This window comes from Triturus cristatus, chromosome 3_1, assembly GCF_964204655.1.
Source record: "Triturus cristatus chromosome 3_1, aTriCri1.1, whole genome shotgun sequence".
NCBI lineage: Eukaryota > Metazoa > Chordata > Amphibia > Caudata > Salamandridae > Triturus > Triturus cristatus.
In genome coordinates this window covers 334219339-334244826 of record NC_140583.1, presented here as the reverse complement: position 1 = coordinate 334244826, position 25488 = coordinate 334219339, and the positions used below count along the sequence as shown (strand labels likewise).

Sequence of the window (25488 nt, the reverse complement as noted above, 5' to 3'; positions counted from 1 at the left end):
TAGGACTTATTTTATTTTTCGTCTCGTACAGAAAATTGAATTGCTGCATCTCTTTAGCATATCATTAAAGTTAGCATACTATCAACAAACATTTCTGTATGGTTTTGTCAGGATCACTGAGCTCATTATTTTTCTTTTATTGCTTTAATGCGTAATGTTTATGAAAGTGTTTTGTTTCGTGACATGGTAGTCTTGGGGCTCTAATTGATTCATTGAAAATACCATGTCTGGTGCAACCACCTTCATCGAGGTTCTGCATTGATCTGATAATTCAACCGCTTAAAGTTTGAGGTGAAATTCATACAGCTGAAACAAAATTGTAGCTTTTACTGAAGCGAAGGAAGTGTGGCACTCCATCTCTGGAAAAACAGTTGTTGTCTTACATCGAATAGCCCCACTTGGTTTAGTTGGTGCTCCGACTAGTCCTGTTGAAGCTGAACTATGCTTGTAGCGTCTACTTCACAATACCTTGTTAGCCAACCGATAGACTGCAACATTGCAAAACTTCATAGTTTCAATTATTACAAGAACCTTTCTGACAAACAATACATTTGCTTTTGTTCAGGCAGCTGCAAAAACAGCAGTTGATGGACAGAATGCAGAACAATGTCATCTATTCACCCCAGTACAGAGATCTGGGCCTAAATCCATCGTTTTTTTGCTCACCATGCCATTCCAGTTTGAACCCAGCCATATGCAAATCAGTCTTGATCCTGTGCCCCATGGGAACAGTCTAGCCCGAACTGCCAAGCCAGGTCCTCCCTGGACTGGACAGGCAGCCGCATTGGCTTCAATGATAAGCACACATTTAAGACCCAATGCATTGTTAATGGCACCACCATCTAAACCCTTCTTTAGACAAACTGGTTGTCTACATAACTTATCTTCTCTTCCACCGTGCTCTACTTCTTCCAATCTGGTATTGATTTTTATCAGAATACAAACCGAACATGCAGATAAGTGCGTATATCGTCAAACAGCAACATTAACGTTTTGCTTTCATATATCCTCTTCTTCAGCTAATCATTAGAAACCCCATGCCTCCTGACTCGCCTTCTTCAAGGGGTTGGTTGTTCAATTCTTTAAATACTCCATCCATGATCTCCAGTTGTTTATATGCCTCTCTTGACATCCCACTTCCAAATAATTCTGAATATAAATAATTAAAAGTGGTTGTGTAAACTGCTTACCCTACACAAAAACATATTTTGAAATGGACACAAAAGTACCATGCGCTAGAAATGTGGTGTATATATGAGGGTGTGTGTTTGTGTGTGTCTATATGTGTGTATTCATATGGGTATATATATCTCTGACTGACGTTCTTGAATGACTCTTGACTGGTGACAGGCACCTTTGGGAAGATAGTTCCATAAACCAGCTGAAAGGCCAGAATTAATTTCATGGTTACAGATTAGCTGATTCCATCTTTGTACAGCAGTGAATTTTTAAAACGTTCATTTAATTTTGTAATCCTCCTTGTCAACCTTAAAATCCTATGTGAGGTTACGTTTAGTTCAGTAATCTCTTTAACTTAATGTTTGGATCCTTTGGCTGGCCATTGAAGGGTGTAGGCATAAATTCCAAATCAAATGCTATTGTCACATTTTCTACTGCACTGCTGTATATGGGTCAGATTAGGAAATTATTTTGAGTTTTTTCCTAGGGTTCATTTTTCCATCCTGTTGTGTCCCCTGGAGATGTTTTCTCTAGTGCATCTGCTCCTGTCTGGTAAACCAAGAGAAATCTGCTTTAAATCATCCCTCCTCTCTTAATCTTTGCAGTGTAATGTTTACCTTTAAAGGATTATGGCAGTTGCCTCCTCCATTAGTGTAATTTCTTCCGAGGCGAAAGCCTACAAGAGGTAACAAATGGCTGTATATTACAAATGGAGGAAATACATTTCATGTCCAGTGCCTCTGTCTGCACCACTGACAAAACCCTTGTTTGTTCCCCCTCAAGTTTAGTCGGTGACTAAAAAGATACACTGCCTGTGACTTGTAAGTTTTCTTTGCTTCAAACATTCAAAGCTTCAAATACTGCGTGCCCATCATTCAAACCTGGGTGTCTCGCGACTAACTAAAGCTCATCCCAATAAAGACAAAATTCTTGTTATTTGCAAAGAAAAACAAAAACAGTACAAACCTGGCTTAATGGCCAGAACCGTGACTGCTTCGAACCATAACTTCCACCAAATGTATTCACCTTGAACACCTAGCTTACCCTTAGCCACAGATCCGGAGTGGAAACGTTGGGCTCATTCGAGCAGCAGAAACCGGCCAAGAATGGAGCTGTTACACGCGGTAAGCAAACTGTACCCGTGTTGTTCAAGGCTCAGTCTGTAAGAAGCAAAGCGGCGGGCAGCCCCGATGGCGGCGCAGAGTCATCTCCCTTGGGGAAAACTAAAACCTTTAATTTTTCAGCACAGGGGGAAACGGCTGCGCAGGTGGCTTTGACCCAGGATGCCATTGTTGCTGTAGCGGGGGCTGCAGCTGGAGAGGTTTTGATACGGGGGAGCAGAGCTAGAGTCAGCAGGTCTCCCTGATGCTACCTCTGCTATCTCTGATACTGTTGCTGAAAAGTCTGGTGAGACGGGGTGATTGAGAGGTCTCCCCCATTGGCAATAACAGACTGCTCAACCCTAACACAGCAATCCCAATGTATTCTGGGAAATGGAGTCCATTCATGTGATGGCCTGGAAACTGGGAGCATGGATACAGCTCTACACATTAATATGGCTATCCAGAGAGAGGGAAACGGATCCACCTGCAGAGAGGAGGATGTCACAAGTTTTTCTCTCTATCAGATCATTCGAACTCTTCTGAGGAAGATTGCCAGGATAAAGACTGGGCAGGTTAAGGGAGTGACACTAGTAGCCTACATTGGGAAGAAGAGTGATAGATCCTTGTCTAACCCTGGAACGGTTAAGAAACTTCCTGCCCTTCCTATACCAGCGAATAGGGCCGAGGCGGCCTCCGGCCGCATGATTTGGAATTATTCTTATTCGCCAAACTTGGGAGAGAAAGGAAAGGGCGAGGTATCGGTAGAGTCTGGTAGTATGCCCAATTGCACTGAAGAAATTACACTCTAGGATATACCAAGTGATTATGGCCCATTGGGAGGAGACGAGGGCTGAGACCTCTCGGACACAAGGTGCATGTAGAAAATTGCAAAATTCCAACCGTAGAATAGTTGAGACTTGTGCAGACTTTGCAACCAGAATCGGAGAGGCGGAAGCCAGGATCTCCCAATTGGAAGACGAGCTGAACATGCAGAAGAAGAAGACCGAATCTATGCAATTTTTAAGAGAATACTTTACTGAAACTGACCGACCTGGAAAATCGCGCTAGACAAAACAACTTGCGAATTTTGGGCATTCCTGAGGGAAAGGAAGGGTCGGATATTCGTCAGTTTGTGATCGACCTTTTTGAGGAGGCCTTCCCTGACTTGCTGCAATGGGACTGGAAGACTCCAATTCAGAGGGCCCACCGCTTTCCTTTTAATCAGCGGAGAGCAGGAAGGCAATCTCATAATCGCCCACGTGCTATTCTGATTTCTCTGAAGAATTTTTTGGCCAGGGAATCTCTATATGATCTTGCCAGACCGGACCGGAAAAGAGTAGGGAAGGTATGCGATTTCTTTGTCCGTCCTGATTTTTGTCAAGACAGTTGAAAAACGCTGGCTTCTTCGGCAACTAATTCCGGAATTCCAGCCAAAATGGGCTCAGGCCTTTCTCATCAATCCCGCGAAACTGAAGGTAGTCTTTCAAGGGTGCACGCAGTACTTTCAATTGGAAATTCAGGCCAAATAATTCCTACTGACACTGAATCAGTCTTGCATTTCTTTTGGTTAGAATATCCTGTTTGATGCTCAGATGGTAATTGTCCTCTCTGAGCCTCGAACTTTAAGGACTTTATGGACTTCTCATGTTAGGGCTTTTCCACTGGAGGTAGTCTTGTTTTCTATTCTCTGGTTGTTCATAATCACCTGTTTTTCATTTATGTAGTATACACAGAGTGAGTTCGAAAGTCTAGCAGTATGGAGGGGTGGGTGTGTTAGCTCAGCATCACCAGGGACAGTTGGCCCCCATGCCTCGCGTGGTGGGTGGAAGGTCGCGTGGTGGGTGGAAGGAGGGGGGCTGTAGGGGGAGGGCTCCAACAGGGGGGGTCCAGGGTGGGGGACCAGAGGGAGGTGAGTGTGGGGGGCATACAAATATTTTTTCATTTATATAGTTATGACAAATATAGTATCTTTGACAACAATCAACATCTAGATAAGTTTTTTCTTTTCTGCAATACCATTAAGAAAGATGGTGGCAACGCTCCTGTGTCATTTTGGGCTGTTAGGAGTAGTCTGTAGGTATTGCGGATAAGAATAAACACATTAGAGTCTGTTCATTAAATTGCTGTGGCCTTAACGATAGGAAAAAGAGGGCTATATTAGAGAAACGTATTAGATATATGCGGATTGATGTATTATGCCTTCAGGAAACTCACATCTGCTGGAATAATCGAAGGTGGTTAAAAGACTTTGGTCACGACCTCTTTGCATGTGCCTGGCAAGCAACCACTACTCAAGGAGTAGCTATAATAGCAATGCATGGTATTTTAGCGTGCAATCGCGTTAAGGAAGATAATTTATGGAGATGGGTAATCTTAGAAGCAGTCATTAGGGGGACATTATACACTAAATGTTCTCTCTACGGTTCAAATTAGATGACCCCACTAGTCTCGACTTTTTATCTATTGAACTTGCTCTGTGGCCTCCTTTGAGAGCTTTCTGCGGCATTTTAATATACAATTGAATGCCAACTTCAGTCTCCATAGTACTGCTCCTTACTTTGGTAGGAAGGTTAAGACTTTCAAGGCTTTACAGGGGCTATGTCGGGAACATGGGCTGGTCGATATCTGGCAAAAAATGTGTACGTTTAGGTTATTTCTTTGTGTCCAATTTAATAGCAGGTAGGATTAATTGTGAGCCCTTCCCTTGACTGATAGCGGATCACAATCCATTAGTAATCCAACTCCCAACTGGAAACTCGGTACAAGCAATGGCACTTGGACATTTGATAGAAAGTTATTATTTGATCCGGAATATTGCACATATATGTCCAGTTGGATTGCTGAGTGTTTTGGCAGGAATAAGGGCACTGCATCCAAGTTAATAGTTTGAGAAGCCTTTAAGGCTGCGGTGAGGGGGGAAACTCTCAGTTTCTCCCTACATCAACGGAGGAAGATAAGAGAGAAGATTAATGACTGGGTAGGCCAGCTTCGGGAGGCTGAGGAAGAGCTCATCCGGGTAATTGGAGATCTCCAGAAAAGAGAGGAATGCCAAATAAAGATTGCAGTTGTAAGAACTAAGATACACCAACATTATGGGGAGGATTTAGCCATTAAATTCAAGCAGCACCGGGCTGATATCTACGGATTCGGTGAGAATACAGGCAGATTGTTAGCCAAGCGTATACAGCAAAGAGCGGTCTCTAATAGAATATGTCGGCTAAAAGATCAACGGGGACAGATCCAAGATGCCCCAGCTAAGGTCCTGGAGGTTTTTCAGGAATTTTACCAGGGGCTTTATTCCACTGAGAAGGATGGCCTAGTAACGTCAGGTGAGGACTTTCTTCGGGATTATGTAACCTCTCAGATTACCTTGGAACAGAGGGATATGCTTTCTGCCCGATTTCATTAGAGGAAATCGAATCTGCCAGCCTTGACGCATTACCTTTTTTCACACATTCAGACAAAACCCTTTATGGCGAGCTCGAATCTTTATTTTTAAGAATCCAGAAGGGCCAGACTCCCGACTCATGGCACAAAACAACCATTGTAGTTTTAAAAAAAAAAAGACAAGCCAGAACTTAGTCCTTCATCTTATCGCCCTAGCTCTTTAATATGCGCGGATGGTAAGATTTACTCTAAAATAATAGCATTGAGGCTCGGAAAGGTTATTGCCCCCCCTAGTGTCTATTCGCCAGCACAGTTTTATCCCTGGTCGTGATGCTTCGGACCATGTCAGGCGGGCAATAGCCTTGTTTGACTGGGGCCAGGCCTCAAAGGCCCCCCCTGGGGATGATCTTGTTGGATGCAGAGAAAGCATTCGACAGGGTCTACTGGGGTTTTTTTGGCTGATGCTGAAGACTAAAGGGTTCCCCGCAGGAATTTATCACAGCTATACAGGCCTTGTACATTTTACCTGAGGCCCGTGTTCGGATTTTTGGACAAGAATCCAACTTACTCTCTATTAGCAGAGGAACTGGTCAAGGGTGTCCCTGCTCGCCGTTATTATTTTCAATATACATCGATCCTCTACTCGGTAAGCTGGATGCCAACCCACAAATCGAAGCGGCGACTGCACATGGGGTCTCGTAACAAAAAGCTAGCTTATGCTGACGACGTTGCCTTTTTTACAACTGTCATAAGATCCGCTCTGCTGGCAGTGTATGACCTCGCGAAACAATTTGGCTCTGTTTCTGGCTACAAATTAAACGCCGATAAAACCCAGGTCATACACTCGTACACTTTAAGACCACATGAGATACCGACCGTATTAGCAGCAACATATTTGGGTATAAAGATCACAGCTGCGGTCGAGCTGATACCTGAGATGAACATACAGCCGATTATAAAGAATACTGAGCATACACTAGCAAGATTAGATCATTTTCATTTTTCATTGCACGGACGGTGCAATGTTATAAAAATGCGTATTTTTTTAAAGTTTTTATATTTGTTCCGGACAATACCCCTAGAATTTACAGCTTCTTGTATTTCTAGAGCAGAAGGAGATTGTACCAGATTTTTATGGGGTTACCATACAGCTAGAAGGGCAGCCAAATGGTTAATCCTTCCGAGATTAAGGGGGGGCTGGGGATTACCTTCTTTAAGGCTGTATCACTGGGTAACATTATTACAGCAAATAGGGATACTGTTGGTCGAGAGAAAGATGTTAGTCCCTGAACCGTTCAGACCTACTATATATGAAGTCCTATTGGGAGAGGATGCGCAACATTGCCTAACTAGAGTTATTGAACCTAGTTATTACAAGAAAACAAAGTTTAAAATGATCCAATCTGCATTCTCTATTTGGAAAAAAATGCGGCACCGGCTTGGGATTTCGAATATAAATGCTTATAATCCTTTGTTTTCATACGGGCTGCTACCGCCAATCTTTCAGGATCAGACAACCAGGAGCTGGGGGGCTTTTGGTATTAATGTTTTGGGTGATTTTTTTTTTTGTGATGGTCAAATTATCTCGTTTTCTGAATTACAAGTAAAATATGGGCTCCCTTCTAGACATTTTTTAAAGTTTTTACAGATCAGAAGCTTCTTGGTCAAAACTATTACACAGGGGAGGGTCAACTTCGGCAAGAGACTGTTGGTGGGCATCATAGCGTCTAGGATAAGGAAAATGTATCAGACTTTACTATCTGCTCTCCCTGATGATCTAGCAACTCAGAATGATAGACAGGAAATTAGCACAGGAGGGCACGGACCTGAAGGCTTCTTTGGAATTGGCAAATCAGATCTTAATAACTGGTAGTCTGAGAGCTCAACATTACATGTCCGTTTTTGATCTATATTATACTACGGGGAAAATTGCTAAGTGGTCTGGGTCACGTGGGAACTCATGTAGCAGGTGTGGGACACTGGCCGCTGACATGAGCCACATGTTTTTTGAGTGCCCCAAGCTTGCTAAATGCCTTCAAGATATTGAGTTTTTCTTGAGCCAGACCCTTGGCAAGACGATCTCCTTAACCGCTGGCCTAGTGATCCTGGGGATTGATCAGACTCAGAACATGGTGGGATGGACCAGATCGGAAATAGGTCTAGTTTTCATTGCTATGGCCATTTTAAGATCCGATATTACATCTCAATGGATTAGTCCTGATCCTCCCACGTTTATAAATTGGAGAGCCAGGATGCTAGCCATATATAGTATGGAGGTAGCAGTGTATAGGTTTAAAGGTCGCAGGAGACAGGATATGGGCAAGAAGCTGTGGACGCCAGTAACCAATTGGATAGGGTGAATGTTTTTTTTTCCTTCTTTTTTCCATCACACTTGCATCATACTTGCTGCCAGTTAACTGATTATGATTTAGCTAATATGAAATGCCTGCTTTGCTTATAGCTTCTACTTTCTATTTTTTCCTAATATTATATGTCCAGTAATGAGTTTGATGTATGATGTGTCACAACTACTGTCGTTGTTAAATTAAAAAAAGGAAGTTCTGAAGCATAAAGTAAAAATAGAAGCGGTGCCAAAAAAAAACCACCTAGCTAACCCTAAAGAAATACATTGCCTTAAAAGAGAGATTGCCTGGTACCAGCTGTCTCTTATAAAGAAAGCCAGACTGTTTCTACCAGAAAGCAACCACAGAACCCTTGTTTAAATACTTGTGTTCTTGCATATAGATGGTGGTAACTCCTTGTTCAATGGCCTCCTAGACTTCACACTGTCGCCCTTTAATGGCTTGCCACAGCATGTCCCATCCAAGGCATGAAAAAATATGATCACATCATGATGTAACTCCATTAGCACCACTTGCCAGCCTACACCATCTTCAAAATCAGCAGAATCATTTGCAAAGCCGCCACAGCACCCCCACTTGTATTGCATACATGTTCACCATCTCTGGTGGTTTTCGGCACACCTGCAGGCTAAGAAATGTAAGCCAAAAAGGCGGAAGGCTTCCATCTATGCACCGAGGATCTGGAACAACATCCCTGTATCCTTCAGGGCCACTCGAATGCTGCTGTAATTTAGAAAGGCGTTGAAGACTCACCTCTTTAAAGAACACTGCATCACAATACATTAAGCACACACAACCCAGCTACCACTTGTTGACTTTATGCTTGTGTTTGAATATAGATTCACATGTAGCCTTCTCATTTCCACAATAAGTTTGTGTTCTTAAATGTTGATGATCGGCTCAAGTTTTAAGGTTTATGTCTTTGTACAATCAAGGGCCCCATGCAGTAAGGCTATGTAGATTACTGGATTAGATGAATGTCATTGGGAGTGTGTACATGAAAAAACCCAAGACAAAACTCTGCACATACAGGCCTAGAGCATTTCAAAATTAATGGGTCTGTGCTTTGGACTAGAAAAGCACAAAGTTTAGAAACGACATGGAAGCACACTTGTTTCACTTGGCTGGCCTATACACCAATTCCTCCAGTATAAGCAGTTAAAACCAAAATTTGAGTTTCTTTATCCAGCTCCAGCCTTTTGCACTGTCTGAAGATTTTCTTTGCCTGTTTCGTAAATAACAGCAAATTCCTAGAATTGACTGTTATGGAAATAACAAAGTATTTTCTTTCATAGAATCATTATGCCACTCTTCAACTCAACTGTTAACTGTTGGCCTGACCTAGTGCCGACCAGATATATAAGGCAGCTATTATGTAACATGCAGCAGTTCACCCAAACTTTAATACATAATTAATCAAATATTTCAAATGGCCATGGATTCCCAGGCTAAGGGTGGGGAATATTAGAAAACCTTTTCTATGAGATATTATAATGCTGAAAAGCTGCAGGTTATGATTTTTTGTTACCTGTGGCCCTGCAGCTGAGCCAGGAGTTAGGAAAGCCCATTAAAAATGGACTTGTGGGTAATTCACCACACGTATTGTGCTAAATGTCCTGTATTTTTTGATGGTCTGAGCAATGTTAATAAGAGTCTAAGAAAAAATTGACTTGTGTGCCAAGAACTCTACACCCCAGCCTAAAATTAAGACTTTAGAAACATGACTTTAGCTGGTTATTGGGTTCAGGATATTTGATGGTGTTCATCCAATGAAGGTAGATCTTCTCGCTCCTCCATAGAGGTCTTGCTGTTTCAGTTGGTCTGGTCTGCTGGGAAATCATTTAACACTCAACTCCAGTTGTAAAATGGAATCTTACATCCTACCCTGAACACATCTGGTAGGCAAATTAAGAGTCAGAGAGAAACTATTCCAAACATCTGCCATTCCTCAGAGGTTCTTTTTTTCCCCTTTCAAACTGAATTGATCTGCTCTAAGAACCTTCATCCTGTTAACATATCACTTGAGTTCTATTATGCCTATTTGTAAAGTGCACTATCGACAGCGAAAATATCCTGTTGGTGAGGAGGTGCGTGTGCCTAGCCCTGCCTAGGGTAAGTTGGTTAACTGAAAAGGCAAGTCTCAAGCTTCTTGATGAATTCAAGAAGAGAGAAGGAGAAGACTTTAATGTGGAGTGGGAGACTGTTCCATGCTTTAGCTGTCCTCTTGATCTGGTTCTGTGAAGGCTTGGGTTGTGTGTGTGGGCAGGAGTCAAGTGGAGGTATTTGGGTGGTTAGTGCAATGAAATGCGAAAGGTCAGGTAGGGTGCCTAAGTTGTATAGTGTCTTGAATGAGTTGGCAGTGAGACCATGGCAAATGCTGCATAGAGGTTCATGAGAAAGAGGGCTGCCATGTTATGCAAAGGATCATGCAGATATGTGGCAGTGATGAGTGCTGTTTCTATACTGTGCTTGGGCCTGAATCTGGACTGCGTGATGTTAAGGAGCTGGTGGTTGCTGAAGTAGCCAGTGAGGTGTTGGTTGATTAGTTTCTGTAAGAACGTGGCTGGGTACGGTAGGACTGAAATGGGTCTGTAGTTGGAGATTGTTCCTGGGCCATCAGATGGTTTCTTGAGCAGGAGCATGATAGTACTGGGAATTTACCTTAATTGATGGAGGTAATGAGGGTGGGTCTTAGAGCTGATTGTAGGAGTCCTTAGGTGAAGGCATTGTGGGGGCAAGTATCAGATTGGGCCCCCGAGTGGGTCATCTTCATGGTAGCAGCTGTGGGCCAAGCAGTCAGGGTACATTCTTTGACCTTGATGAAAAGTTGAGTTGCAATGGTCCAGTTGAGGGTCGAAGTTGCTGTAAATGGAGGTGATTTTGTTACAGAATAATTTTGACAGCTTGTTGCAAAACAACTTGCGAGTGATTGATGTTGCTGAAGGTGGCAGGAGGAGCAGTGAAATATTTGATGGCAAAGATTTCCTTGCTGCGGTTTGTGCCAAGGTTGGTGCGGTCTGCAAGAGCTGTGCACTTGGTGTTTGTATCTGCTGGTGGTAGCATCTTGGGGTGGATTTGAAGATGTCTTTAGCCATTGTTTCCTAGCATGTTCTCCATTTGTGCTCCTGAAACTGACAAGGGCTGTCCATGTCATAGTTGTTGGCTTCTTGACTGTGATGTTGCTGATTGATGACAAAATCAGGTCTAATAGGTATCTGGTGGGGAAGGTGGGTTCCGTAACATGCTCAATAAGGCTTAGTTTCTGAAGTTTTCTAGGAGGACCATAGAGTTTGGGTTGGTGCGGCCTTCTAAGTAAAAGTTGAGGTCTCTGAAGTGACTGAGGGTGCTGGTGTTGATTTATGGTTGCAAATAAGTCAGTGATATTGTTGTCAATACCGTTGCGGGATCCAGTTGTTCAGCATACAAGCATTCAGCCCAGAGAGAAGTTGGCTGTGATGCGTGTCTTGAACCTGTGATTTTATTGCATGTAGCGATGGGGGCGTCTGTGTAGATGGTGCAGCTGATGGTGGGTGTCTTTAAATATGATGGCAACTTCACCTCCGGGTTTGTGCTTACTTGCCTGGCTATCTTGTAGCAGGCAGGGATGACTGTAGTGAATTCCAGAGCAAAGGTTTGATTCAGCCATGTTTTCATGAGGAAGCGGAAGTCTGTAGCATGGTTGTACAGTAGGATCCATATCTCTGTGGCCTGTTTGGTGAGTGAGCGTGTGTTGAGGAGCATGCATCCGAGTATGGCATGTTTCATGGGTGGTGGTTGGTCTCTGTGAGCATGAGCTGGTTTTTGTGAGGGTGTGCAAGTGGGATGCTGTTAGTGCGGAAGTGGTGGGTGTAGAAGAGTGCATGAGCACTTGCAGGAGGCACATGGGAACGCTTCCTCCATTTTGTGTGGTGCAGGATTGCAGCAGTGCCCCAAGCAGCAGCCAGGGTTGAAAGCGGGGCAGAATAGGGGTGCGGAAGACCAGTATTCCTAGTGCTGGGCGTGGTCCAGGCACAGACTGACTTGCCTTAGTAACAACTTCAGGACACCCTCTGCATGTGTCCACACTTAACAGCCATAAATAGGTCCTGGGAGTGCACAAGGCCCGAAACTCTGAATAGATTTGATGACCTTAAGTCTATTGTTCACACGCGCTAATTGCAGCATAATTTTTCTGTCTTGCTCTTTTGAATAATGCGAATAAATTGGCATTTAAGATTATTTTATGGTTTTAAATCCGAATACATCTGCTTGGCAATTGACAGTTGACTCCACTCCGTTGTCTGTTGAGGTTGTTTAATGAATACACCACCACCTTCTCAGTTCGTTGCCAAAATGTAGAAATGTTTAAAGAAGAAAGGGGTTATTAAGCTACAGTTTTCTACCATGTGCAGTGTCTAAATATTAGTATTAATTTAGGTTACTGATGTATTTTAATTCTGAACAGACCCTCTCACTTAGTTTCCATATCCTAAATGCGATAACATTTCCTGTTCTTTTTCCTTTACAGTATGCCGTCCTCTTTTTACTGGGGCTGTTTGTGCTGGTCCACAGAGAATAACGATCGAGCCGTAAATCTTCTGAAAGGACGTGCCCTGTGCTTTTGGCCACAGAGCACTGCAGAAACCGGTGGTCCATAACATGTCTTGAACAAACATTTTTATGCTTTTTTGCAGCACAGGTTTTATGATTTTCTTTTACGCTTTTTTTTTTTACACACGCGTATATATTTCTGCAGGTTTTATTTTGTAATATGGATTACAGTATTTAAAACGTACTCCTCTGTGACTCTGTTTAGCGGTTTTTGTACATCAGTCAAATGTTTTATATTAAAAGTTAAAAGCCAAAGCCTTCGGTGTTTGTACTTAGAAGCCCAGCTTCCCCTCCCTGAAGTGCCTACCCGAGAGTATTCTTGTATGTAAGTTAATGCTGTAACTATTAACCTGTGTAAACCTGCCTAGTTTTTTGCCTCCTGACAGTGTCGATGGTGCTGTCCCAAAGTGCAGTCGCGAGACGCAGCACATTTTTTCCCCTTAAACTTGAATAAAGTAATTTACATATCGTGTCATAGGATCCGTGATGCCTTTTTGCTGCATTTAGAGCTACCGACGTTTCCTGCTAGCCACTCTAGAGGGGCTTCCAGTCCATCCGTCAGAGCTCTTTGAAGGAAAGAAAGGCTCGTCTGTGTTTTATGATTTAATTATGCTAATAATTTTAGGAAATGAATTAAGCAGTCCTTTTTGCTGAAGGGGTATTTATTGAAATGCCAGCTGTTAGGCCCTTTTCCGCCAGTACACATTAATTGTTCTTTTTAATATGATCACATCTTAAGTTTGCACACATTCTGCAAAGTAAGCAAACTGTACTTGTGAGGTCAAAGGCACAGCTGCTGCACTTTAAGGAACATTTTTGTTAAGGGAATCAACTATTTTAGAAAGAGGTTGAGAGAGGGAACTCTATTCGACACTCAAGTATAGTACTGGTTGTGAGAGAGAAGCATAACCTGAAGTGTCATCAGTTCTGACCATTGAATGTATGTTACTTTACGCCATAATCTGCTACAGGCCATGGGAGTTCCTTTCACACTTGTGAAAGGAATTCCTACTGATATAAGTTGGTCTTCTGAATCCACAACCAGTGCTGGGCTGGCCTTTGTTTTCGATCAGGCATTTCCTATGTGGCTGGAGATACTGGAGGCTGCTTTTGAAAGCTCAGGGCAGTTGCTGGTGCCTGTGCCATTTTACCTAGTTCCCTATGGTTGATTGCAGCAGGCACAGGGGTCTTCAGGAGAGCTTGACAGGGAAGTAGGTACAGAGAATGTTATTCGAGAAATAGATAAGAGATGGGACAGACAGAAAGGATGGAGGACAAAGCTAGAGGAGGGAAGATAGGCTGGTTTGTGCTTCCCAGTCCGGCCATGTCCACGTCTACAACTGCTTATATGGCATGATGAAATTTGTTCTGTTGCTACCATGCCTTGTGATTCTTAAAAGGAATATTTTACCCGCTACTTTTAGAAGTTAGAGTAGATTTTGATTTTTTGGAAAGTAAAAATATGGTCTTTCCTGATCCCTATCCCACAACCCTTGGTTAGCTTCTTGTTCGTACCATGTGAGGCTGTAGATGCACATGCTTTGTATACTCCTGCCAACTAGTGTTAGGTGCGGATGTTTGCAAGTTGTTTTTCTCCAAAGTTGTTTTTGAGTTACAAGCTTGGTTGGGATTTCACTTGTACCCCACAAAGCACCAGGACAAAGATTCTACCTTGGATTGTTTTTTTCCGCTGTGGGGTGGGGACGTTTGTGTACCAGCTCCGGGACCAATCCTGTTTCTTCAGTGGGATCTACAGCAGTGCCAGCTGTTGGGATTTTGACCCCAGCAATTGGAAAATCAGTCCCTGGTGCGAGCCAAAAATCTTTCTCCTAGAAGCGACAAATCAGCGTGTATTTTCAAAATGACCTTGGGAATGCTATGAGGAAGGGGATGCTGTCGAGAGAACACCCTTCCATTTCTTCCCTAAGTGCAACACCAAGTTCCCCTGACCAGACCAGCATAGGGTGTGCAACTTCTGCTTGTCACCTGAGCACAAGGAGGCAGCGTGCTCTACCTGCAAAATGTTTCACTGCAAAAGACCATCAGGCATTGATGTAAGTGCAGCTGGACACACCATAAAATGCTGCAGCATGTCATCCAAAAAGCAGTATCTGTCTGGGCCGGAAGACCATTTCAGTCTAGAAGGGGAAACCTTTTTACTTTGCCTTCATTTGGCAGGCGGGGAGCTGAGTCTAGAGGTGCTGGCAGCTGATGGCTTAGATCTGGACCTCAAATTAGAGGCGCTCCCAGCATACCAGAGTGCAAGCCACGGCTAAAGATCAGACCCATGGCCCTCGTTCCGCTACCTGCACACAAGTCAGCTCCATGGGGTTTGAGCTCAGAAGTGCTCACAGGTCCAGGTCGAGGATTGCTTCCTAGCCTAAAAAGGCACAGATCCTCTGTTGGAAATTGGGTCTCTAGTTGACTGAAGTATGTACCTTGTACAAGTAGGGACCCTTCCTTCTATTCAGGGTAAGGGGATTGAGCATCTAAAATAACACCTGCTCACCCCCTTGGTAGCTTAGCACAAGCAGTCAGGATTATCTGAGAGGCAATGTGTAAAGCATTGGCACATAACACACAGTAATACAGTGAAAACACAACAAAGGACACTACACCAGTTGGAAAAAAATAGCCAAAATGTATCTGTGTAATACAAGACCAAAACGATAAAAATCTAACATATAGTAATCAAAATATGAATATTGCAGAAATAGACCTAAAATACAGTTTCATGAAGTCGATAGTTTTGTCCAGGGTCATCACGGCTTCGTGAACAAACACATCCAACAGTTCAGGTTGACCGCGTCATCGCGGACCAGCTACGGCGTTGGGAAGACCCACAAACTAGTACCTTTGAAATGAAGGGCATCGTGGACCTTGCGGTGAGATCCGAAGTTGTGGCGGCGGCAGGCAGTGGCTTCGGAGGTCGGGGCAGGAGTCGTCGTGCCCTTTAAGTCACACACGTTGCAGATCAAACTCCATGAGGTTGAAGTCAGGAGTGTCGGGGCTACGGTGTGAAGTGGGTGGTGCGGCGTGTGGTGCCCAGAGGCTACAGTGCCGGCAGAGGTGTCGAGGCTGGCGAGAAGTGGGCGGTACTCTCTGTGGTGGCAACAGTTCACTGAGAGGGCAGCGGTATCAGGTTGCTTCTTCTTCTGTTGCAGCACAAAACACAGTTCCCAGTGCTGGTAGCAGACTATCTTGATGTCTTTGCTGTTCCTAAGATGTCTTGAACAGGGGGCAAGCACTACCTCAAGCCCTTGGAGAAACTCAGGAAAATATGTTGCAGAAAGTCCAGTCCTTTCACTGCCTAAGACAAAAGCAGCCACTGCAGACCAACACAGCAAAGTGGTAGTTCCTTTTAACAGGTTCTCCAGCCCTTCTTCTTGGCAGGTTCCTTAGTCCAACAGAGTTCTAAAGGTCTGGGGCCAGGGTCGCAATATTTATACTAATTTTCCCTTTGAAGTGTAGGCAGAAAGTCTCCGAGTTCAGTAGACACCAGTTCTGTCCTCCCTGGTCCAGCTTCCCTACAGAAGGCGGAGACAGCCTTGTGTGGAGCAGATCCAGCCTATTCAGGTGCTAGTGAAAACTCCTTCCACCACTCCAAATACAGAAAGGACTATTCATTCTGGCTATGAATCACCCAGGAAAGGCAGGACACCCCTCAACCCCCCTTGTGGGTGTCAAGAGTGAATGCACATCCCATCTCCTTTCAATATACACAACCAGGCAGAGGCACACAGGATGGTTAAGTAAGAAAATGCCCACTTTCTAAAAGTGCCATTGTTAGACCTGGCATCATTGGCATGAGTCTCTCCATTTTTTTCTGTTTGCCTCCTCTGTTTACGATGTTTTTGCTGGTTTATTGCTTTGGGCACTGTGCCACTGCTGATCAGTGCCACAGTGCAAGTGCTCCCTATGTTAAATTGTTACATTGATTGGTGTTACCATGATTGGCTTGGTTGACTTACTGTTCAGTCCCTAGTCTAGTGCACTGCGGGTGCCAAGGGCATGTAAGTTAACTGCTGCTGGTGGGCTTGCAGCACTGGTTGTGCCACCCACAGAAGCAGCGTGTAAAAGGTGTCTCAGGCCTGCCACCGCAGCGCCTGCGTGCAGTCCCTGACTGCCATGTCGACTTAGCAAGGAAACCTACTTGCCAGTCTCTAAACCTTCACTTTGCCACATGTCAGACACCTCTATGGTAGGCCCTAGGGCAGGGTGCATTGTTGGTAAAAGGTAGGTCATGCCCTGATGTGTGTGGCATGACCTAATAGTGAATTACAGCCATTTTCGTTTTTCACTATTAAAGGGCTACCTGCCTCCCATAGGCCAGAATGGGCAGACGGATTATTAACTCCATTATAATCTATCTGACTCAGGGAGCATGGTAGCAGGTCGAGTTTAGTATCCCTGAACTCAGAATTTAATAACACACCCTTTAGGATGGATGGTTTTTAAATTCTATGTTTGAAAATAGCCCTTTTAGAAAGTGGCTATTTTCTTGTCCAACTATCCACCGGTCTCTGCTGGTTTGGTGTGTGTGTCAGGGGCTGGTTGGCTCCAGAGGTCTGAATGAGTCAGTGTGGGGTGAATGAGGCATTTACACATAGAGTGAGGGAAGAGTAGCCTGCCCTGCCTGACACAATACTGGCTCCACCTCCTGCTGGGCGACTGATAGCCCTGCTCCTGCCAGTGACAATACTGGCTCCGCCTCCTGCTGGGCGGCTGAGGACTCTGCTCTGTGCAGTGAATAGGCCAGGTGCCTCTGCCTGGCAACACCCACAACGAACCTGAGATGGGGGGAATTTCCCTGCTTGGACAAAGGGAACAAAGGAGAAAAGGGGTATAAGAGAAGGACCCCTGAACCAAGAACTCAGATCACTTCTGACAAGGAAACCTGTACCAAGGACAAGAAGCCTGCTGATCTAAGGACTTGCCTCCCCTTTCTGCCAGAGTGCTGTTTTGCTGTGGAGGAACCTGAAAGCTGCTTCTTTATTTTTGCCAAGGAACAAGGAGGGAGGAACTTGGTGTGTACTCTCTGAACACTTGCTAGGAAATCTCCAAGGACTGGAAGAGTGCCAGTCTCCTGTTGAAGTCACAGGGCCAAAGGACTTCACCATCTACTGAATTGCTGGAAAGTGTTGTTTCCAGTACACAAGGGAAAATCTGCAGTCTCGCCGCCGCCGAATCCAGCTCGACATCGTGAGTAACGGCTCCAGTGTCCCGAGCCTTCGACGCCGGCTGCCGGGCCCGATCGACGCCAGCAGCACCGCCAGTGAGCAGTGGGTATCGGCCCCGGCTCCCAGTGACCCAGTCTCGACGCCGGTATCGACGCCAGTGAGGAGTGAGTATCGGCTCCACCTCCAAGCGACCCCGTCCCGACGCCGCTGCTGATCGCATCGACTCGACGCCCTTCTCGACGCCGTGAGCGCTGCTCCGGCCCGACATCCCTCGACGCCGCTGCGGATTGACCCGACTCCGAGGCATGATCGACGCCGACCTCGACGCCGACATCTCGACGCCGTGGATCATCGTTTTCTTCGTTTCTCAAGGTACTGTACTTGTGGGGTCTGTTGCAACTCCAGGCTCGACGTAGCGCTCCTCGCGGTCAACACCGAACCTTGGGAATCTTGTAGACTCGACGTCGTGTGACTCCTGTGGGGGGTTACATTGTTGCCAAAGAACTGTGCTCAAAAGAATACTTTGCTAAAGAACTATTTGCCAAGAAGAAACCTTACTTGAACTATTATTTTTTCCTTCCAAAGAGTATTTATTAAGACTGTGGTATATTTTTGTCGTTATTTGGTCTTGTGCTAAGCCTTATATAAAAATACTATTTTTATGATAACTTCGGTGTCGTGTCCATCTGTAGTGTATTCACTTTATTACTGTTTGTGGTCATAAATGCTTAACACACTGCCTCTGAGATAAGCCTGTCTGCTCTGCCAAGCTACCAAGGGGGTAGCAGGGGTTATCTGAGTGTGTAATCCCCTTTCCCTGACTAGAGTTGGTTGGTCCCTATTTGTCAGAAGTGCATACCTCTGCCAACTAGAGACCGCCGGTTCTAACAGCCATTTTCAAACGCCATTTAAAAATCACCTTTACTAAAAGATGTGTTATTAAATTCTGAGATCAGAGAGCCGAAACTCAGTTCATCTATCTTGTCCCAATGAAAAGTCACACTTGTAAGATGTTATAAGGCAGCTCCCATGTTAATCTATGGGACAGACAGCCTTTTTATAGTGAAAAACGAAATGCACAGTTTTTCACCATCAGGACATGTAAAACACACTATAACATGTCCTACCTTACACACACACACTGCATCCTGCCCATGGAGCTACCTTGGGCCTACCTTAGGGCCGACTTTCATGTAAGAAAAGGGAAGGTTAGGCCCTGGCAAGTGGGTGCACTTGCCAGGTCGACATGGTAATAAAGCGGAGCGCAGACACTGCAGTGGCAGGTCTGCAACACCTTTATAAGGCTACCTGTGTGGGTGGCAGAACTAGGGCTGCCAGGGCCACTAGTAGTATTTGATTTACTGGCCCTGGGCACACACAGTGCACTGTACTAGGGACTTACTAGTAAATCAGATATACTGATCATGGAAAGCCAGTCATCGCACAATTTACAGTAGGAGCACTTGCACTGAATAGCAGTGAAAAAGTGTGCAGACACACTAAACTAGCAAAAGATGAGTCCAGTATATTATCAAAAACTGGAGGTCAGAAAGCAAAAAGACAGGGGGCACACGCCAAAAGATGCCAGGTCCAACACCCTCCGATCCTCCTCACACACTTGAGACTTGTCGACCCTGTGGGTCTTCCGTAGCTCCGAGCAAGCCTCTAGCCAGGGTCGCCGAGCTGCGCCACCTATCATACTGCTGAGGCCCAGGAAACTAATGTCCACACCCAAACTAACCCCTGGGTCAGTTTTGAAAGAACCCACAGATTTGAATTCTTCCATGGTCTGACGTGAGTGAGGCCACGATTGTCCTGCCACACTCTGATGTACAAATAACATTACTCGACCTCCTTCATAGTAACACCCATACACTAACCAGATCCTAAAAAGAGGGGTTTGCTCTTTAGAAATGCCTCCTGCAGGGGCCACACACACACCACTTGGCCTCTTAGAAAGGTTAGGGATAGTCCTCCACTGAGCCTTGAGTGTAGGCCACCTACACTACCACGACTACCCCCAGAAATGCAGGCCACCTCCTCCTCAGATCCACCATGTTAGTAATTGGGTTATTGGTTGACCAGGTTATGAGCCCAAGTCAGACAGCACCACAATCCTAGTCTGTGTAAGAAGCAGGCAAACCCTAAATTAACCTCTTCTAACCCTCTGGTAGCTTGGCAAAGAGCAATCTGGCTCATCTTAGAGGCAATGTGTAAAGTATTTGCGCAACACTTCAAACAGTGAAAACGCCACACAAAAAATTCCACAGCAGGTTAGAAAAATTGGAGCTTAATTAAATAAATAAAACAAAAATAAAATTACAAAAATCCAATAAGTGGAACTTGGGATATGAATTTGTAAAATAGTGCTCAGAAGCAATAATGGCTTACTTGGGATAGCTTGTCGCACTGGACTGGGACAAAGTCAAAACTTCAGGCCAATTGCGATGGGGTGCGGGCCAGATACAGGAGCCAAGTTAGGCCAGCTAAACAAAAGTACCTTGATCCTGGCTGCGTCAACGTCGAAGATGATGGTGCAGGGTACAGCCGAAGCGATGTATCGGCGTCCGTTCTCAAAATGGCGGTGAAGCGCTGGTTCGTGTAACAGCGGCAGTGTGTCGACTCTGATGAGCGCAGGGGCTGCAATGCTGAGTTGTCAGCGTTGAGACTGTTGTCAATGGAGATGCGAAGACCTCTATAGAGGTAGGTCTCACAGTTTTGGTTCCGAAGGTGATGCGTCGGGTCAATTCATTCAGCAAAAGCCATGCGCCGGTTCTGTTCACGCAACAGGGGCGATGAACTGGTTCTGATCCACACAACGGTGCCGATTCGAGAGAGGGTGCATTGGTTTTTCTGGAGTAAGCACCTTGGGTCACTCTTCCAAGGGTCAAGACTGGGGTGGCACCACTTGGCAGGGCAGACTTACAGATGGCAGAGTCCAGGTGCAGCAACAGAAGAGTTGGATTTCTTTTATGTCCCTGAGGCTTTAGAACAGGAGGCAAGCCCATGTAGTCACTCAGAGTTCAAGTGATGCAAGCCCAGTCCTTCTCACTCAGGCAGAGGAACAGCAGGGCAGCACAACAAGGCAGGAGTCCAGCAGAGTGACAGTCCTTCAGCAACACACCAGAACTTCTTCCTGGCAGAGTCCTCACAGGTCCAGAAGTTTACTGAAGAAGTGGAGTCCGAGGTCCAGTACTTCTATCCAGTGATTGCTTTGAAGTGGGGGAGACTTCATAGACAGGCCTTTGAAGCGCACAGAATCCTCCATTCCTGCTCTGGCTCCAGATTCATTACAGGGTGGTATGCAGCACTTTTTGTGGGGACAGGACACAGCCTATTCGGGTGTATGCGTGAGGCTGTGCCCAGCTCCTTCCTCCCTGGATGGCCCCTCAAATCATACTTAAGCTTCTATTGTGTGTGGCTATCTAGAGGGAATACACAAAGCCCAGCTTTCACCCTCCAAAGATGTGTATCGGACACATGCAGCAGACACCCGATGGTTAAAGTAGGAAAATGCCAACTTTCTAAAAGTGGTATTTTCAGAATTGCAATTTAAAAATTTAAAATCAGACTTTACCATAACTTATGAGCTTAAAGTGTGATTCCAGAAACCCCCAAACTTGAAACCTCAAACTCTTTATTATTGGGAATTACACTTAAAACAATGTAAAGAAGTAATCCCAATGTTACCCTGTGGGAGAGATAGGCCTTGCAGAAGTGAAAAACGAATTTGAGAGTTTTCCACTACCAGGACATGCAAGTACTATGGGGAGCACAGTTCACCCCATTGCATTCTGGTAAATGGGATGAGAGGCAGAGTGCTCCTTACCGCCTTGTGTTTAAAAGGCTCTCTTAAGCTGAAGAGCTCACCTGGGATGCACCGTTGTGACTGGAGTGGTACTGTGACCTGTGAAGACTTGGGACAGCATTTAAGCAATCCCAGTTGGATTTTCTCTGCTCTCTACTCCTTCTGCACTCTACTGACGAAAGGCTAAACCCAGAAACATGTCTCAAGATAGCAGTACTACCTGCACCAAACTTAGTGAAAAGCTACAGCAACTTTGAAGTAAGCGTAATGCATTTGCCAGAATACGATGGAGTAAACTGTGCTGGGATGTGAGGTAATGTGCTCCATCCCACCTTGTTTTAATTTTTTTATTTATTCCCTCCTTGTGTTTAAAAGGCTTCCTTTAGCCAACAAGCTCACCGGGGATGAACCAGTGTGACTATGGAGCCGTACTGTGACCTGTGAAGACTTGGGACAGCATATCGGCAACCCCAGGTGTCTTTTTTTTTTTTCTGCTCTCTACTACTTCTCACAACTGATGAAGGGATAAACCCAGAAACACATGTCTAGAGATAACAGCACTTCCTGCACCAACCAACAGTGAAAAACAACACCAACTTTGAAGTAAGCATACTGCATTTACCAGAATGCAGTGGTGGTGAACTTTGCCGGGATGAGAGGCAGTGTGTTCCTCCCCCACACCCCCCTTGTGTTTAAAACTTGACCTACCTTATAAATTCATTGCACCCTTATCTCTGGGTTATCCAGGGCCAACCTTAGGAGTGACTTAAATGAATAAAAAAAGAGAAGTTTTAGGCCTGGCAAGAGGTATTTTTTGCCAGGTCAAAATGGCAGTGTAAATTGCACATAAAGACTCTGCAATGGCAGGCCTGAGCCATGGTTAGAGGGCTACTTAAGTGGGTGGCACAATGAGTGCTGCAGGCTTAGTAGTAATTAATTTACAGGTCCGAGCACATGTAGTGCACTTGACTAGAGACTTCTAAGTAAATTAAATATGCGATTTGGGGATCAGCCGGTATTGCCGTGTTTAGGAGAGTGGGCCCAAGCACTTTAGCACTGATTAGCAGTGCTTAAGTGCAAAGAATCCTGAAGCCAGCAAAAACCAGATAGGAAAAAGTGGAGGAGGTAGGCAAAAAGTTAGGGGGGGGGGGGGGAAGTAAGACCCCTCTCTAAGGTTGTCGGGTCTAGCAAACAACATTGTTCCTGCACTCACATCACACTAACTGATCAGGTTAACCCAAATCAGCCCAGGGAACAATGTTAAGAGCTCACACAGTTTTCAGAGAGCGGCTCAGCACCACAACATCAAACTTCATGACATTCCAGACAAGGATGATTAATTGGAAAATCTGTTCAAAACTGAAAGGTCAGTACAGCAGCTTGCTCAAGACCTCTGTATAGACATTTAAGGACCAGGTCAAAGTTAGTTGTTAACCCTCGCTATCCCCATTCCTTCAGGTGACCATTACCACAGCTGCCTCACCCTTGGACTGGGGGTCACACTTCATTGACAACCAGATAAAACCTTCCACGCCGAAAGATCATTCCATCCCGGCACCGAAGTAGTCGGTGCCAAAACCGAAAGATGCTCCTTTGAAAACACAGGATCTGATTTTCGACTTCCCACCTCCCAAATCGGATCCTAAACAAAAGGAACTTTACATTAATCCTGATACAGGACATCTTCTTACTAAACTGCCTCACAAAGGCAAACCTGAGTCAGAGGACGTACAATATAAGATTGCTTTAAAAAGGAAGAATGTCGGTACTAACTCTTCTCCTCCTTTCACCACGTTCCCCTAGACCATCACCACTTTCTCCAACATTAGAACCATTACATATCACACGACAGACCTCTCCACCCTCACAGCCTGATGATGATGGAGATTATGGGGATATTCAATTACCTGTAGATCATTGGAAAGACTACACTTTTGATCCACCTACAGATAATGACCCACACATTTATCCTGCAAAGCCTTCCCTTCCTGATGACAACGTAGGTTATTTAGAATTGCTTGCTAAAGCTGCACAATATCACGGGGTACAGCTACACAAAGAATCCCCAGTAGAAGACTTCTTGTTTGAAACTGAGTAGTACACACAGATCTAGTCACTCTCTCTATGCTCAAGGGCATGACGAGACATGCCAATGACATCTTCAAGGACCCTGTCCATGCTTGCATTCTCACTCCTGGAATAGATAAAGTATAAGCCTGCTCCGTCTGATCTAGTCCTCATTAAGGGACAGTTACCCCCTAGACTCACTTGTCTCTAATGCCTGTAAATGGGCTAATTCACAAACCTCCAGAGATGTTCGCCACCCCCCGCGTTTACTCCCGGTATTTTCTAATTCCCAAAAAGGACGGCTCATTAAGAACTATTCTGGACCTCAGAGAACTGAACCACTACATATTGTCAGAACATTTCCACATAGTGACACTTGAAAATGTGCTCCCACTTTTACAACAGGTTGACTTTATCTACTCTAGATGCATATTTCCACATTCAAATTCACCTCGCTCATCGCAAATACCTCCGATTCACCAATTCAAAGTACTACTATTTGGAGTCACACTGCTCCCAGAGTATTTACCAAATGCCTGGTAGTAGTCACAGCTCATCTAATAAGACAGCACATCCACGTCTTCCCCTATCTGGACGACTGGCTCATCAAAGCCGGTACTTACCAGAAGTGTCTCCAACACACTCAATCCACTATTCACCTTCTACATCAACTAGAGTTTACAGTGTATGTCTTGAAGTCCCATCTGCAGCCTTCAAACACATAGCCTTTTCTGGGAGCCACTTTGGACACTCAAAAAGCTCTAGCCTCCCCCAATGTAGCCAGAATTCACAGTATACAGTCTCTTCTCAATTTCAGCCCAACCACTGATTACCAATCAGAGTCTTTATGCAACTGCTGGGAATTATGGTTTCTTGCATCATAATCGTAACCAATACAAGACTTCACATGCGTCCCCTTCAAGAATGCTTAGCAAGTGAGTGGAACCAGTCGCAAGGTCGATTAACCGATCTAATGTTAGTAGACGGCCGCACCCATTGCTCTCTGCAGTTGTGGAACCCACAAAATTATCCAAAGGGCGGGGCCTTCATCGACCCTGTTCTATAGATAGTGCTAACAGCAGACGCATCGCTCACTAGTTGGTGTGCTTACCTACAGAATCACATAATCCAAGGATTGTGGAATCTAAAGCACAAAAATGTCCATGTAAATCACCTAGCGTTACTAGCAGTGTTTTTAGTGCTCAGAGCCTTTCAAATCCACCTTGTGGACAAAACTGTCCTAGTACGCACAGGCAACATGACAGCTATGTACTATATACAAACACGGGTGAACACACTCTCTCCAACTGTCACTTCTACCGCAAGCCATTTGGAAATGGGCCTTACATCACAAGATATATCTCCTGGCAGAACACCTTCCTAGGTTAAAAAAAATCAGATTGTCAATCTTCTCAGCAAACAGAAGCAGTAAATTCACAAGTGGGAACGTCATCGTTGGGTTCTCCTCCCCTACTTTCAGGAATGGGGATTTCCTCACATAGACTTATTTGCAAAATGCCCAAGCTTCACCTCCACGTTCCCCCACCCACTCTTGAAGGCAATGCCCTGTGGATGAACTGGTCAGGGATATTTCCCTACACTTTTCCGCCTCTCTCATTCATTCCACTGGTAGTTCAGAATCTCAGGCAAACATCTCACACTAATTCTCATAGCTCCTACATGGGCATGTCAGTCCTGGTTCACCACCCCGATGGAGCTGTTAGTGGTTCCACACAAAAAGCTGCATCTCGCCTCCATTCAGAGACATGGAGAAATCGGGCATCCAAATCCCAAAGAAATCAACCGAGCGC

General features: G+C 44.9%; 1 protein-coding gene across 1 annotated transcript in view; it reads left to right on the top strand.

Moving 5' to 3' along the window:
• Positions 1-13094, top strand: part of SEC11A (SEC11 homolog A, signal peptidase complex subunit) — a 436958-nt gene extending 423864 nt beyond the window's left edge. The window contains exon 8 of the mRNA XM_085644052.1: positions 12540-13094. Within this exon, the coding sequence (XP_085500178.1) occupies positions 12540-12590 (51 nt within the window). The 3' untranslated portion in view covers positions 12591-13094. The remainder of the gene's footprint in view (positions 1-12539) is intronic.
• Positions 13095-25488: the final 12394 nt, after the last annotated feature.